A 16,194-nucleotide genomic window follows, 5' to 3' on the forward strand; every position below is an offset into this window, starting at 1 on the left:
ACATGTCAATTATTGTCAGTTGAACACCAGTGACTGCCCCTTCCGTCTCCTACAGTCATTTTATGTCAAACAAGAAAGAACAAAAACAATGATGCAAAGGTAGCCTTAATGGCAAGCATATCTATTTTCAAAGAGAATTTGTTTGTTTGACAAACAATGGTTTACTTTGATTTTCTTCCATGAGTTCTCAAAGTAGTACTAAAAATCTTACCCAACTTCCTTTCAAGCTACTACTATCCAGCCCAAGAGTTTCTTGCAAATAGCAAAGCAGATGTATCACATGCCTTCAGATCATCCTCCACCACACATTTTAGTTAACTGTGAATGTAAGCTCTTTCTTCACGCTGGGAACCTTTTAATGCTGTACATAGGCAATGTAATGACCAGCCAAGTGGAGGACTCGGAGGAAACTGTGGCTCCTCTAGTGCAGGGGGAAATTGAGGCTCCACCAGGTGCTAATCCTGCTCTGCCAGATCCCAGCTGCGATCTCCCAGCCCCAGAGGGCAAGGCTCAGCCAGGTCCTAGTGCTGGTGAGATTCCTCTTGAGGTTCAGCAGCCTAGTGGTGACTCTGGAGAAGAGCCAAGCCTGGAGGTGCCCTCCTTTAAACAATGCAGGGCTGAGAGTGCTTGCGTGTGTCGGTCCAGGAGAATTGCTGAGAGACAATTGGCAAACAAGCCTCAGCTGGCACCGAGAAGAGAGTCTCCTACTTAACCACCTGGGAGATGCTGACTTGGTGTCAGTTTGTTGCAGTAACCTTCTGTGTGATTACTGTCAGCACTGGCTCCTTGCTCCCTGGAACCCTTGTTTGCCTTGAACCCTTGACTTTGGAATGGACTGGACTCTTGTTACCTTCTGGCTGCCCTGACTGTGGACTGAACTGACTTCTGTGGACTCTGGAATCCTGACCTTGGCTTTGTTACTGGTGTGCTTCTTGTGGACTAACTGAAAGGTCTGTCGCCTGCCTTTTAGCTCCTTTCTTGTTAAACAATCCTTATCAGCGTTTGTTTGGACTTGTGCTGGCCGTAGTCCAGGACAGTCAATGCTGTTAAGAATGTGCCAGTTACGGTTAAAAGCTGGTGACCTACAATCACTATGCATTCACAATACCAGAATCTAGGAAATAGCCATTTCATGTCTGACATGCCAATGCTGAAAATCAGAGTTGGAAGACACCCCAAGGATCATCTACTCCATCCCCTTGCCATACAGGAATTCTCAATCAAAGCACCCTGGACAGATGGCCATCCAGCCTCTGTTTAAAGACTTCCAAAGGAAGAGATGCCACCACACTCTGAGCAAGTGTGTTCCACTGTTGAACAGCTCTTACTGTCAGGTATAATCTCTTTTCCTGTAGCTTGCATATTCCATGTCCTATTTTCTGGAGCAGCAGAAAACAAGTTTGCTCCATCCTCAAAATGGCACCCCTTCAAATACTAAATGGGCTATCATTTCACCTCTTAACCCTCTTTCATCCAGGCTAAACATACCTACTCCCTATGTCTCTCATAAGGCATGGTTTCCAGACCCATCACCATTTTGGTTGCCCTCCTCTGCACACACTCCACCTTGGCAACATCCTTTTTGAATTGTGGTGCACAAAATTGAAATGTTCTGTCAATGCAAGCAATAATTAAGCTAGATATCCCATTATTATTTTTCTGCATTCATAGCATATGCTAGACTACACTAACAGCATCAAGATTAAGATGGCCAATACTTTCAGTGAAAGTAGCAATGGGAAAATACCTCAGTAAATCAGTGTGCAGTTTCCTCAGTGCACCAGTTTCTACTCTCATTTCAAGTATCATCTGTATGTGAGATACTGTGCTTGCCTACTGCCTGTCATTGAACCCCTATCACCATGCGCAGTTTGTTTCTAACCAGAAAATCTGAGTGTAGTTACAACATTCTTATAATGTATTTTATTTACATGACTATCAAAAAGAAGATAATTTACACATCAGGGAATATTAAAGTGTGTTAATAATGGTTCGGTTACGAAGCTGCTGGACATACTCCTTAGCTTGGTCAAAGCCCGTCTTTGGTGGTTCTGGGGGTGGAGGAGGGCCTTCTACTAATTTCACAAAGTAATGACACTTGACTTTGTCCATAATCCCAAAAAAGCCCTTTCCGTGATAGCGGATCCTTTTGAGGTAGTGGCCTTTTCCAGAGAAGGATTCAGCTAAAAGACATAAATCAAAATGATAAAATTAGAACCCTGCTGGATCATAAATCTGTTAGAGCAAAATCTTGGGTCCACTCAATACATTTGAGCTATGTGAATGTTTTTAGCAAAAATTTCAAAATGATTCAGGAGCCAAGTCAGCTATCTAAAGTTTCCCCAAAACTGAGAATCATAAAAGCTCACAATTTAATAGAACAATACGAATTAAAAGCATACAAAAATGAATATTAAAAGAAAAGTAAATAATTCACAGTATAAAAACAATTCAAATTTTAAGTTAAAAGAATGCAATTTAAAAAGTTTGGACTACTGTAATGTGCTCTACATGGGGCTGCCTTTGAAGAGTGTTCAGAAACTTCAGCTGGTCCAAATTGCTGCAGCCAGGCTGTTAACAGGGGCAGGTTATAGAGCTCACACAACACCCCTGTTGAAACAGCTCCACTAGCTGCCAGTTTGTTTCCAGGCACAATTCAAAACGCTGGTGATGACGTATAAAGCACTATAATATGGCTCAGGCCCTGGCTATTTGGCGGACTGTATCTCCCTATACTGTATGAGCCATCCCAGGCTCTGAGATCCTCAGGGCAGACCCTTCTCTCTATCCCACCACCATCACAAACAGAGTTAGTGGGGACACGAGAGAGGGCCTTTTTCGTGGCTGCCCTTAGACTCTGGAACTCCATTTCAATGCCCAGGGAGGCCAGGATGGCCCCTTCTTGGTTATCCTTCCACCGGCAGGCTAAGACCTACTTGTTTAAACAGGCATTTAAAACAGAAAGTCTTTAAAGCATGTGATGGGGTGCTGTTATATTGTTTTAATGTATTTTAAGCATTTTAATCTTTTTAAATTTGATTTTAGCATTGAATTTGTTTTAATTATTTTAGAAATTTAATTCTATTTTAATATACTATTTTTGTATGTTTTTAATTGTATGCTGTTTTTTAATGTTGTAAGCTGCCCCGAGTCCCAGCCTTGGGAGAAGGGCGGGATATAAATTAATATAATAATAATAATAATAATAATAATAATAATAATAAGCTTGTCTCAGTAGTAAAACATTCAGGAACCTTTGTGTAGCAATCATCAGGCAAGTGCTTATTGCTTACTACTTTTAGGAACAAGCATATGAAAACTTCAATTGTATTGCAAACAAAAAACAAATCAACCATAAAATCTGGTAACTGATTGTGTGTATACATGTGTGTAAAAGACACACCAGATGTTAATGTGGTGTAGTGCTTAAGGTGTTGAACTAGTATTTTGGAGATCTATGTTCTAGTCTCCAGTAAGCCATAAAAGTACTGGGGGCCTGGGACCAGAGAATGACTATTAGTCTACTGCATACTAAAATAATATTTTAAAAATCAAGTATTACAGAACTGGTTTTTAATGTCTCTGGCTTTTGAGTATTTTTATTGCTAATATATGATTTATACTTGTTGCTATATTACATTGCTTTTAAGGGTGTTTTCAGATTGTTAAATTATAGTTTTGTTTTTAGCTGCCTTGGACCTCTCCACAGAAAACAAACATGATAAAAATGTTTTAAGTGAAGTTTACAATGGCTGAAAACAAGATACATATAATAAGGTGGCAGCAAAATGGAAGTTCCAACATTATCCATTAATATCCTATTAGTGAGTACTTCACCAGTGGCAGGACAGAACAACATGTGGCCCTCCAGAGATTGTTGGATTGCAAGTTCCACCAATCCTAACCAAAATAGTCAATGGTGAAGGATGACAGATGTTGCAGCCCAACAGCATCTAAAAAGTCACTGAGCTAAATATTTTTATAAAATTATAATAGGGTAACAAAACAAAGAGTAGCTTGTGGCAAAGACCATGGACTGCTAATATCAAAAAGTAGAATAATGCTAAAGAGCACTACACCAACCATTGTACTGAAATACAACCTGATGAGCATCCATGTAGAATTTAAAGTTAATATGAAAAATAGATTTGTAATATTAAGTCTCACTGATCGAGAGCCAGAAGACCTGTGAACTGAAGTCAGGGACATTATCAGGGAAGAATGCAAAAAGACACTTTCTCTAGCCAAAAAGAAAGAGAAAAATGAAAAACAGGCGATACTCTTCAAGCAGTTAAGGACAGACAAGACACAATAGTAAAAGGCGTCAGAAGTACAGTCAGAACCCTGAATGTAACTGTTTAATGACTTGTGTGCAGAGACAAGGAAAACTACTGTAATAGTCAATGCATAGAAACAGAAGCTGACAATAAAAAATGGAAGAACAAGCAACTTCTTTCACAAGTTCTGAAAAGTCAAAAGAAATTTAAATGAAAAGTGTGGAGACTCTACAACTAGTAGGGGAACACATCAGATGACCAAGCAGAAATAAAAAGAAGATGGAAACAATACATGGAAAAACTATATAAAACAGATTAAAGGGTGACAGACTCATACAAGGAAGAACCATATGAAGATGAACCTCCAGTTTTGCAAAGCACAGTGGAAGCTGTAGTTGGAGTACTTGGGAGAAATAAATCACCAGAATCAGATGGCATACCAATAGATCTGCTTAAATCTACAGAAACAGAATCTACTCTGGTTCTATTTAAAATTTGTCAACAAATATGGAAAACAAAACAATGGCCCACAGATTTGATGTTCAATATATATTCCAGTCTGCAAGAAAGGGGACACCAAGGATTGCAGTAGCCACAGGATCACGAGATTAATTTCCCATGCAAGCGAAGTAATGCTCAAATTTCTACAATAAAGTCTTTTACCATATCTAGAGTGAGAAATGCCAGATGTCCAAGCTGGGTTCAAGAAAAGAAGAGGGAACAGGGGTCATATTGCAAACATACAGTATGTTGAAAAATGTGGGACAAAAAAGAATTTCAAAAGAAAAGCAGCTTTCTCTCAGTCCCATCATTATCATAGGCTCACTTGGTGAGGACATGAGAGCCTTTCTTGGTGGTTGCTCCCATCCTCTGGAACTCCCCTCCATGGGAAGCTAGGCTGAACCCCTCTCTGCTTTCCTTTCACTGGCAACATTGACCCGGTACAGACTGGCGTTATGTGCTGGCCTGGAGCGGAAATTAGGGCTGAGGAGAACGGAGCATCTGCATGCTACCGGCGTGTCCCGACGGCATGTGTGCTGATTATGGGCCTCATGCGCTGCGCCCAAGGGACATCACCGCACTGCTCCAGGGCACTAAGGGTGCCTTGGCAGCGGTGGAAAAAGAAGCTGCATTTCACAGCTCCTTTTTCATGGTGTATCGTTGCCATGCCGTTTGGTTGGCACAGCCACGATCCGGGGGAGAAAGGGGCGGCCTCTGTCTGCCCCTTTCCCCTTGTCTGTACAGGCCCATTCTTATTTAAACATGCTTTTTAATGCTTAAGCAGGGAAGGACTTTAATGTAGATGTATGGCCTGTTACAAACGGGCCAGAAAGTACGCGCAGAGCGCGTACTAGGGTTAGAAAGGGGCGGTGCTTCCGCACCCCCCTAACCCTAGTGCACGTTCTGCGCGCACAAAATGGCGGCAGCCGTTCCACACGGCCGCCGCCATGATGACGTCATGACCACGCCGCCTCTATACGGGGCGGCGTGGACGTGACGTCCTTCCTCTGCACCAGGGCGCTTAGTGCGCCCTTAGCACGGAGCAGGGAGGAGCTCCATTTTGGAGCTCCTTCCTGGTTTGGTCCGCTGGGCGCAGCCTTCACACGGCTGCGCCCAGCGGACCAAAGGAGAAAGGGGCCAAGTGGCCCCTTTCTCCTCCTCCCCACTGCCGTGGGGTGTCCTTGGGGCTTGAAGCCCCAAGGACACCCCTTTCCAGGCTGTGGGGAAGGGGCCTTTTGCCGCTTCCCTGCAGCCTGAAAAGCGGCAGATCGGGGCCTCAGCGGCTGCCGCTCTAGACACTGAGGCCCCGATACCCTGGGGAAAGGGGCGGGTGCAGCCCGCCCCAAATGGGCGGTCTGTAACCCGCCCATGTTTTATCTGTTTTTAACTTTTGTGTGATTTTTAATCAGTACTATGATGTTTTAATGTGGAATTTTTAAATTGGTCTTAAACTTTTTGTAAACTTTTTAATGTCTTACGGAAGCTTCCTTGGGTCCCAGTACGAGAGAAAGGCAGCATATAAATAAAGTACAGTAGTTTGGAACATTTACTGAAGAATGAATACCAAGGGCTGACGGTAAATAGGTCCTAGAGCAAATCAGCTAGCGTAGCATAGTGGTTAGAGTGTTGGCGCTAAGACTGTGGAGATTAAGGTTTGAATCCCGGCTTGGCCATGAAACCCATTCAGCCTCATAGGAAGGCAATGGTAAACCTCTTCTGAACAAATCTTGCCAAGAATAACCCAATGATAGGGTCGCCTTAGGGTTGCCATATGTCAGAAATGAATTGAAGGCACACAATAACAACAAACAGCAAATGAGGCCTGAACTATCCCCAGAAGTCAAGACAACTAAAATGAGACTGTCACACTTTGCCTACATCATAAGAAGACACGAATCACTAAAAAAGACAATAAGGTAGAAGGCAGTAGGAAAAAGAGGAAGACCACAGTACAGGTTGATAGACTCAATGAAGGAAGCCATGGCTGCGAGTTTGCAAGTCCTGAGCTGGGCTGTTGATGATAGGGTAACTTGGAGGTCTCTCATTCACTGGGTCATCGTAAGTCGAAATCAACTGGACAGCAGTGAACAACAACATAATAGTGTAAGACCCTCACTACCTTTTAAAGACTTTCCTTAGAGAGCATAATTCAACAAGAAGGTCAGTCACTTTTGTCCAGAATGTCCACTTGAGGTGCTATGAATCACTGCAAAGTGACATTTTATTTCCCTCTTTGGTAGAAGCTATTTCTGCACTACTTTTCTTTATCATAAGTTTAAAAGAAAAATGAGCTTCCTGTGGCAGCAGCTACATAGCAGAAAGTTAAAAGGATCAATTTGATATGGAGGTCAGAAGGCTATACCTAAATGCCAGATCTAAATGCACTTAATTTAGAACCTTTTTTACCTCAATTAAAGCTTGACAGATGACAATTTGCTGGAAAGTGAAGTGTAAACTGCTAGCTAATATGCCACAGCAAAATGAGTTACAAACAACCAAAATGGGCCAATGTTGAAAAATGTGTTTATTAATTTTAAGTCTTATTCAGAAATACACATTTCTCATGTATATGACTGCTGGGGTAAATAAGGTCAAAACAAACATAATTGGAAGGGCTTACAACATGCAGGTTAAATTTCTCTCTATAATAAACCTTACTTTTTATGCAGCTACAAGTAAATTAAGCCATACATGGAATACTAGGTTGTAGCAGTTTCAGCCATTTTTTTTACACTACTAGGAAGTTAATGATCAGGATTTCTTAGGGATGTCAGCAGGTTAACTGTACTGTATGCCAATGGAATATATTCCTCCCTTGAATCTGGACTTTCAGGTAAATAATATGCTGAGCTATCTTTGAAGTTGCATGTAATCAGTATCATTTGTGAGGTCATATTAATATAGTTTCAAAATATATTACACTTTACATGAAAATTTTCCTCAGTTTAAATATACAAGTACTCCCAATCTATATCTGGAACATGATTGACATCTTGTACATCACTGAGAGGAAAGGTTTAATTGATTTTAGAATTTCTGGAAGCTCGGCATTTAATAACACAGCAGATAGCACTCAAACTATAGTTAAACAAATGCATACATTTTTTGAAGACTGAATGCCTTTTAATGTGAGTTTTCCAGAAAAACTGATCAGAAAATTTTGTGATGCTGCAAATCAACTGGATTGAGTGCCTATGGTTAACTGAAAATCAGCACACCTCCAAAGCAGCTGGAAGCTTCTTTTTTTCTACCCATGTGTTTCACCCCCATGTTGATTTTCCATGCTGCATAAATATTCCAAAGCTTCTAATAAAGTATTAGCTCAGAGAAAAATTCAGTGAAGCATATTAACACAGCAATCCTAAACATGTTTTCTCAGAAATAAGGCATGCTAACTTCACTGGGACTAAGGTATAATAAAGGAATATAAAGCAATGCAATATTTTATTTTGAAATAAGTTCCCAAATCTCCCCACCACCACTTTTGTTGGAATACTTCTACATATTTTGAGGCATTATAATAGCATGATGAGTTCTGGAATCTTTTCACTGACACAACTGGAACATTATGATATCTCAGTTGCAATAATCTGGCTTCATATGAACTTGGCAAACTGAGGTTTGGAGCCCAAGACGTTAACCCCAGGAAGTTCATTTTGGTACAGCTTCTTCTATTTTCCTCCCTCGAACCACCTGTAACCCTTTTTAAAAGCCTCTCTATAGAGGCTGGTAGCTATCCTGAACAACCTTTCTTCTATACATCAGGTCCAAGCCCAATTTTGGGGTAATTTCCCCTTCTCCAGCATGATCACATTTCACATTGTTCAGGGGGGCACCTGTTTTTTGAGTAGATGGATGAAGGTGGGTGGGTGTGAGAAAAGTTCGGGGAAGGGAAACTTTCCTCCCAGAAAGCTTAGAAGGTCGAATATATAGTATGTGTAAATCATAATTTTGACTCACATTCAAACTAAGATTGGTGTAAATCATTGTTTGCCAGGTCATGACACAATCACAAGATCTGACACAAACCTAGAGTAAGGTCTGAGTTGGCATGGTTTATGAATAGCCCACTGCATAATTTCAACTGGGGGAGGGAATGAACTCACTGAAAATGATTAGAAAATTATTTTAACACTCTGAAAGTGGTGTGCACAGGATTACATAGACACTTGATTTATAGGAACAGTCACCTGGAAAAAGTTAATTACAATTTTGAAACTGCTCTGTTTATCTGGTATTATAGCTACTTATTACATTCATAATTAATTTTGTAAAATATTTTACCTTTAGAAATGGAAAATATTCTGTGTAAAAAAGAGCAACTGTCATGATAGAAAATATTCTGCTGTCCATTACTGATCAATATATAAATGATGGCACTAATGACAGCAACTATATTCTATTTAAGAACTGTGCATATCAGTTAAAATTCTAAACTAGCTCATACTATGAGTATTTTAATTTACCATCAGTTTTTCTATAACAATTAACAAAAATAACTTACCAATATGTAAGTTGGATTTGAACTCTACATTATGTTTTCTCACTGCCATTTCTTGGGCTTCCAGAAGAACCTATCATGAAAGATGAAAAATACTATCAAGTCAATAATATCAACATCAGTCTCAGAGTTCTATAATAGCTCCTCACGTTTATACTGTATGAAGAAGCAAAGGAATGCATTAATCTTAGGGAGTGGACCTATATATAGAAATCTATTTTTCTCTTTCATAGCACTTCTCATATTGACATACAGCTAAGTCCTATTTATTTCCAGAAAAGCTTACTCTCAGGATAATGCGCACACAGGATTGTTGCCTTATTTAAGCTTTTCAAAATACAACTACCCACCCTCTCAAAAAAGAAAAGGCCAAAATGCAGCCTTAGTAAGAGTGAACGATAAACTCTATGAACAAATTTACACCCACTTATAGCAATGATGATGATCAGCACCTACCATTAAAAATGCAATGACTTTATTTACCGACTGAAACTATTTCAGTCTTGACAAGAAAAAAAGCCAGAAAAGAAAATGTATAGGTTTTCTATAGAATGTCTGTATGTTAAACAACCTATGACTCAGCTACCAATGTTACACATGTTTTGGCTTTCAACTCCCATAACCCCTTACCAATACTATGATAGCTGGGGATGAAAGCTGTAGTTCAAAACAGCAAGTGAGATAGATGGATTATTAATATTAATATCCCTACTATAGATTTATAGAAATGGTTGCACCATGGATATAGAAATGAGCTTTCTGGAGTCAAGGTTGTGTGTGTAAGAGAGAAAATGCTGAACAGGATTTGCAGTAAAATGTTTAGAGAACAAGTTGACCTTTGCAAGCATCAAGGCGACCAGCTTGCTTTGAAAGCCAATACAATTAGGAACAACATCCTTGGATGAAGGAAATAACACACAGAGTGATAGAGTGATGGAATATTCCAAGTGAGCCTAAAATGTATTTTAATATATTCAAAATTCTGTGTCCTGATTGTAAGAAAGATTTGTACGTTTGCACTTTGAACCAGCCAATAGAATACATTGTTAGGGACTTCTTTGTTGAAATTACCTATATGAACAGCCATTTTCTTTGGTTCTGGTGCCTCAGTTTTTTGGAACTTGATTTCCACTGGGGACATTTGCCGGCAATAAATTTTTTGGATTCTCAGCTTTCTGAGTCCTGTTGTTTTCTCTGCTCTGTCAAGCCAGTGGACTTAGTGAGAGAAGTCCAGGCTTTTAAGAATCCTACTACACTAGAAAGCATCAGACTGAAAAACAATGGTATACAGCCAGCCACATCCCACCTTTCTTCCCTACATCTCCATGTCTCTGCCACCTATTGTTTCTGCTTTTCATGCAACTTCCTTCTTTGCTCCACTCTCAGTGGGGACCTTATCACTTGACCATTTTCACATTAACTGCTGTGAGGTTTATTCCATCTCAAAGATCAATTTCTGATTAGCTTCTGTTGCCTCAATCTTTTTTTCTGTCATTCCGTCACTGTTCAATCTCCTCTATCAGCTTGCTTTTTTCATTCTATTGCTTAAGTTGTGCCCTTCGCTCAACCTCCTTGTCTTGGGGTTTTCTTTTTGTCTGCTTGCCTCTTGACATCTTTTCCTAGCCCCCAATTTTCCATGTGTGAGGTTTTCATCCTAGTCAAACTGATTTTTCTCCACCTACATAGAAGAGCAGCAAGTATCTCAGAGACCACCTTTTCCAGGTTAAAAAATCGGTTTAGAAAAGGTACTTTGATCCCCACGCTATCTTTCTAACCAGTTTTACTTCAACTTCATAAAAATATTCCAGATACGAAACAATCTTCAAGGCACACTTTTAATGTTTATTTTATAACCAAAGATTAAAGGTTAATCATAAAGATTTTTACACAAATGTATCTTGCATCCAGGTCAACTCACAGTACAATTTTTTTTACAAGTCCAAAAAGAAAATGAGTAACCTGCGGGAACGAAAGAAGTGTTCGTCATAGTAAGACCCCAGTGGGTCTTACAACCTTCTCAGAGTCTTTCAAAGTACAGGCAGAGGAAGAATACAATAGACATTCAAGAACACAAGACAACATAGGAAAGGTATACCAAGTCTGTAACAAATCTCAGAAATGTTACGTTTTTGTGACTCAGAACTCCCAGAATCTTCCAAGCATCATGATCAAAAAAAGTAAAGTTTCTAAACTCTGGCCTGCAACAGCTGCTCTCCTTACCATTCTACTTCTTGTGAGAATTCAAGGTGCTAGTGTTTATTTTTAAGAAGCTAAATGGCTCAGATTCAGTATACCTTAGAAACGGCCTCTCTTCCTACAGTCCTGCCTGTTCTGTAAGATAAAGTCAGGTCCTTCCTGGTGTTCTATTTAGGTTGGGAACATGTTTGGAAGGGACAAGATAAAGGGCCTTCTTAATTACTATGCCCAAATTAAGGGCTGACTTCCCCTATGAAGTGCAGCCGGTCATTGCCACATTGTTTTTCATCAGTACCAGATAGCCATTTTATGGTTTAACTATGGTTTAGCTTTAACTGTTGATCCTTAGTTAATTTTTTTATAAACTGCCCTGGTGGTGCTTTTGTATTAGAAAAGTGGAATATACATTTTAATAAATAAACAAATATATCTCCAACACTAAGAGGAGAAAATGTGAGGACTGAGTGAGATAAAAAGATCCGCATTTATTAAAGGAAAAAACTGTAGAAAAGTTCATGTACCTGCTTAGCAGAGACAGAAAAACAAAATTATAGAAAGAACTGACAACATACCTCTTTAATTACCTTTGCTCCCTTTTTATCATTGAATTCCAACTGAGCTAATGCCTGATCGATGGTCATTCCCCGTATCTTAAATTAAAAGCAAAAGCAAAAAGAGAGAGGAAGTGTAATTTGTTTTGTAATACAAAATTCAGAATGAACATCAGTTTACCAACTTTCAATTAAATATGTTTCAATATTATAAAAGTATAAAGCACTGGGTCTAAGTTATCCAATAATTTGTACAGTTTTACCTGACTCTTACTGTCTACACTCTCTTAGCCTTAGAAGAAAGCAATGACAAACCTCCTCTAAATAAATCCTGCTAAGACAATTCTAAGTCAAAATGAATTTGAAGGTACATAACAACTGTACAGAACTTTGTCAAAAAAAAAGAAACAACAGAAAAAGAAGAGAGGCTTTTAGAACCTGGATGTCAAAACAAAGCCAAGGATTAGCCCCACGAGATCTGTTTTTACCTGTCACTAGAAAGTTAAGTACATATAAGTAGCATTTTCTCCTGTACCACAAGAGAAGTAGACCATACTCAACAATGGGGCGTGGGGGACCTGACTTGCAAATAATCCTGTCTTGCATTTAGATCTACCTCAGGAGGTAATCTAAGTAATCCACCTTTCTTTGAATGTCTGGTGCTTCATGTGTTTCAACTGAAAATCTGTTTTACCTAACGGTGATCCTGGCTTAATTTTTGCTTGGGCAAAAATAGCAAAACAAGACCTCCTTGCACTATAATACACAATGTCCTCCTAGTTCTTTAATGCTGGCTTATATAATATTTGATCCTGGGTTTCTACAAGGCATTTCAGATTTGACAAGGGCACTAGCATGCACATATACTTCAGGGGAAAAAACTATCTACCTAAGAAAATGAAGCTTACAATTATTCTACTTACCAATTTTGCCAGGTACCACATCTTGTCCTTGCTGTATTTAATATCTCTACGACAGTGGTATATTTCCTAGGGAAAAATGTTTATATTCTAGTTGTAATTTCTACAATGGTTACAATAATTTGAGGAACAAAGTATTTTATCCCACTAAACAGCAATTAACATATCAGTTATTTCATCTTGAAGATAGAATGCCCTTCTCCTTCAACTTATGTATGTATGTATGTATGTGGGGGGGGGGGGGAGAGAGAGACTACCATACACAAGAGAAGAGGCAAGGCTAGAAGCCCAACTATATTACAGTGGCATCTCAATCTAAGCATCCGCAGATGGCAAGCCCCATTATCCCCAACGGCTGCATGTGCATACAGCCACATGCACATTCTGCTGCCATTAGGGACAACAGGACTTGAGGTCGTATCTGAGGAGAGGTCTGGAACAGATCCCCCATGGATACCAAGGTCCAACTGTATATAAGTGGTATCATGGGCAAGTAATAACACTTGGTGTAGTTCAAGTGGACACCTTTATGATCACCAACTGTAAGTTTAATTTGCAGCAAATCATGACATAATGCTTTACAAACTTTACACATATTAAGCTGCCTTGTAACAATTCAGACCACAGGCCAATCTACCCCAATAACATCTACCCTGGTTGGCAGCAGCAATGCAGGATCTCAGAGCAAACAAACTTTTCTGTTATCTGAGATCCTTTTACTTGGATATGCCAGGGACTAGTTCTGGGGTCTACTATAGGAAAAGCATGTCCTCTGTCCTTACATACTGAGCAGTATGATGGTACACTGAATTAGTGAAACTGAATGCAGCTTTGTAGTGCACAGAGGGAATAGTTGTCCACTCATCTTGTTCATCGAGACTGCCATGGTCGCCTTAGTCGATGAACTCCGTCTGAGCATCGACAGGGGAAGTGTGACCCTGTTGGTGCTCTTGGACATCTCAGCGGCCTTCAATACCATCGATCATGGTATCCTTCTGGAATGCCTGAAAGAGTTGGGTATTGGGGGCACTGCGCTCCAGTGGCTCCGGTCCTACCTCTCGGGGAGGTTCCAGATGGTGAGGCTGGGGGACTGTTGCTCTCGGAAAAGAGAGCTAACATCGAGCATCCCTCAGGGCACCATTCTGTCCCCCATGCTGTTTAACATTTACATGAAGCCGCTGGGAGAGATCATCTGAAAACATGGAGTACAGTGTTATCAGTACACTGATGACACCCAGATCTATCTCTCCATGTCTCCGACTGACACAGTGACTAAGGAACGCGTCTCTCCTCTGGATGTCTGCCTGGTGTCAGTAATGGGCTGGATGAAGGAAAACAAACTCAAGCTGAATCCAGAGAAAACAGAGGTCCTCGTGATAGGCACCCCAAGTCCAGACAGGGAAATTTGCCATCCAGTCCTGAATGGGGTCACATTTCCCTAAAGGACAAAGTTCGCAGTTTGGGAGTACTCCTGGACTCATCTCTACAGTTATCATCTCAAGTAGATGTGATGGCCAGGAGTGCTTGGTACCAGCTTCGGCTGATAGGCCAACTGCGTCCCTGCCTGGATCGAAAGGACCTTTAAACTGTAGTACATGCACTGGTAACCTCTCGCTTAGATTTCTGTAATGCGCTCTACATGGGGCTACCTTTATACCAAGTTCGGAAGCTTCAGCTAGTCCAAAATGCTGCAGCCAGATTGGTCGCTGGAACCTCAAGGTCAGACCACATAACACCTGTATTACAATCTCTTCACTGGCTGCCAATTCACTTCCGGGCCCAATACAAAGTGTTGGTTATTACCTTTAAAGCCCTACATGGCTTGGGCCCGAGTTACTTGAGGGAACGCCTCTCCCTACACAATCTGTCCCGCACTCTCAAAACAACTGAGAAGTATCTACTCGAGCATCCCAAGGTGAGACTAACAACTACTCACCAAAGAGCATTTACGGCCATGGTCCCTACCACTGCAACAATCTTCCGGAAGAGATCCGACTTATATCTACCCTAGATGCTTTCAAGAAGGTGCTGAAAACTCACCTCTTCCAATTAGCATATCCCCCTGACTCTCTATAATAGAATATCATTCCCAAATAGGAGCCTACCTCAAGATGCTAATTAAGATTGCATACTGTATGTTTTTAGACAGATGATTGTTTTTATACTTTGTTTTTAATAATTGCTACTGGAACTGTTTGTAATTGCATTTGTATCTGTATTGTATTATATACCCTGATGTAATCCCGCTTCGATCCATCGGGAGAAGCAGGAAAATACAAATAAAACGTATTATTATTATTTTTCTGCATTGTGACTCATTTTCCTTGCTATCATTGCTATTGTATTGCTCCCCATCACAGCTTTACCAGTTAAGATGCAGAGTGTTCCTGCTTTACCCTCCCTTTAAAGGGCTGTTCAGAGTCAGGTAGTGACTAGCGCCAGCATGCTGTAGGTACAGTGTTTCTCAAATGGTGGGGCAGGACCCTGCTGTGTGTGTGTTGGGGGGGGGGGGGGGACAAAACAGTAGATCAAGAAGGACATGAGACTTGGAGGCCCTGATCCCTCCTCTTCCTCTTTCTAAACCTTTTATGTATAAAATTTACACATGTGTTAAGTTAAATATTGAATTTACTTAAATAAAACTCTTCTAATTTGAACAATATTATTTCCCCTTAAAATGTTAAAATATGAATATACATGAATGTGCAAATAAAAATATGCATACCAAATAAACCAAATATTTTTATTCATATACGACATCAAGTGAGGGGGGCATGATGTCCATATGTAGATCTAATGGGGGGGGGTTCCCTAGGGTAAAAACTTTGAGTATCACTAATGTAGTACTTTTGAGTGTGGTACTAAACCCCTGGGACACCAGGGTTCCAATCCCCACTCAGCCACAGAAACATGCTTGGTGACCTTAGGAAATCACATTTCCTCAGTCTAAGAGGAAGGCAAACTTTCTTTGAATACATCGCAATCCTATGATAGGGTCCCGTAAGTTGCAGTCTACTCCAAGGTATATAGCAACAATAAAAGAGTTGCCTGTCTTTCAAGCTGGTCAAGGAAGGAAGGGATTCAAGTTCTATATGCATCCAGTTCAGCAACATTTGCACATGGATAGAATTCAGAAACACAGCCATGTTAGTGGGAAATATCAGTATGCAAAAGGATCTTGTAGCATTTTGGAGACTAATTGAGTAAAAGATGTTGTAGCATTAGCTTTCCTAGACCATGTCTACAAA

The 16,194-nt window shown here is 40.3% G+C and overlaps 1 protein-coding gene across 2 annotated transcripts in view; it reads right to left on the reverse strand.

Annotated features, from left to right (window-relative positions):
- Positions 1–1,908: 1,908 nt before the first annotated feature.
- Positions 1,909–16,194, reverse strand: part of LOC149321746 (large ribosomal subunit protein uL22m-like) — a 30,336-nt gene continuing 16,050 nt past the window's right edge. For both annotated transcript variants that reach the window (XM_089527930.1, XM_089527938.1), the window contains 4 exons: positions 12,950–13,015; positions 12,048–12,125; positions 9,283–9,352; positions 1,909–2,183 (listed from right to left, as the gene is read on the reverse strand). In XM_089527930.1, coding sequence (XP_089384056.1) covers positions 1,972–2,183; positions 9,283–9,352; positions 12,048–12,125; positions 12,950–13,015 — 426 coding nt within the window. In that variant the 3' untranslated portion in view covers positions 1,909–1,971. The remainder of the gene's footprint in view (positions 2,184–9,282; positions 9,353–12,047; positions 12,126–12,949; positions 13,016–16,194) is intronic.

The sequence above is a fragment of the Sceloporus occidentalis genome, unplaced genomic scaffold, assembly GCF_023333645.1.
Source record: "Sceloporus occidentalis isolate IW3139 unplaced genomic scaffold, rSceOcc1.0.p SCAF_1, whole genome shotgun sequence".
Lineage (NCBI taxonomy): Eukaryota > Metazoa > Chordata > Lepidosauria > Squamata > Phrynosomatidae > Sceloporus > Sceloporus occidentalis.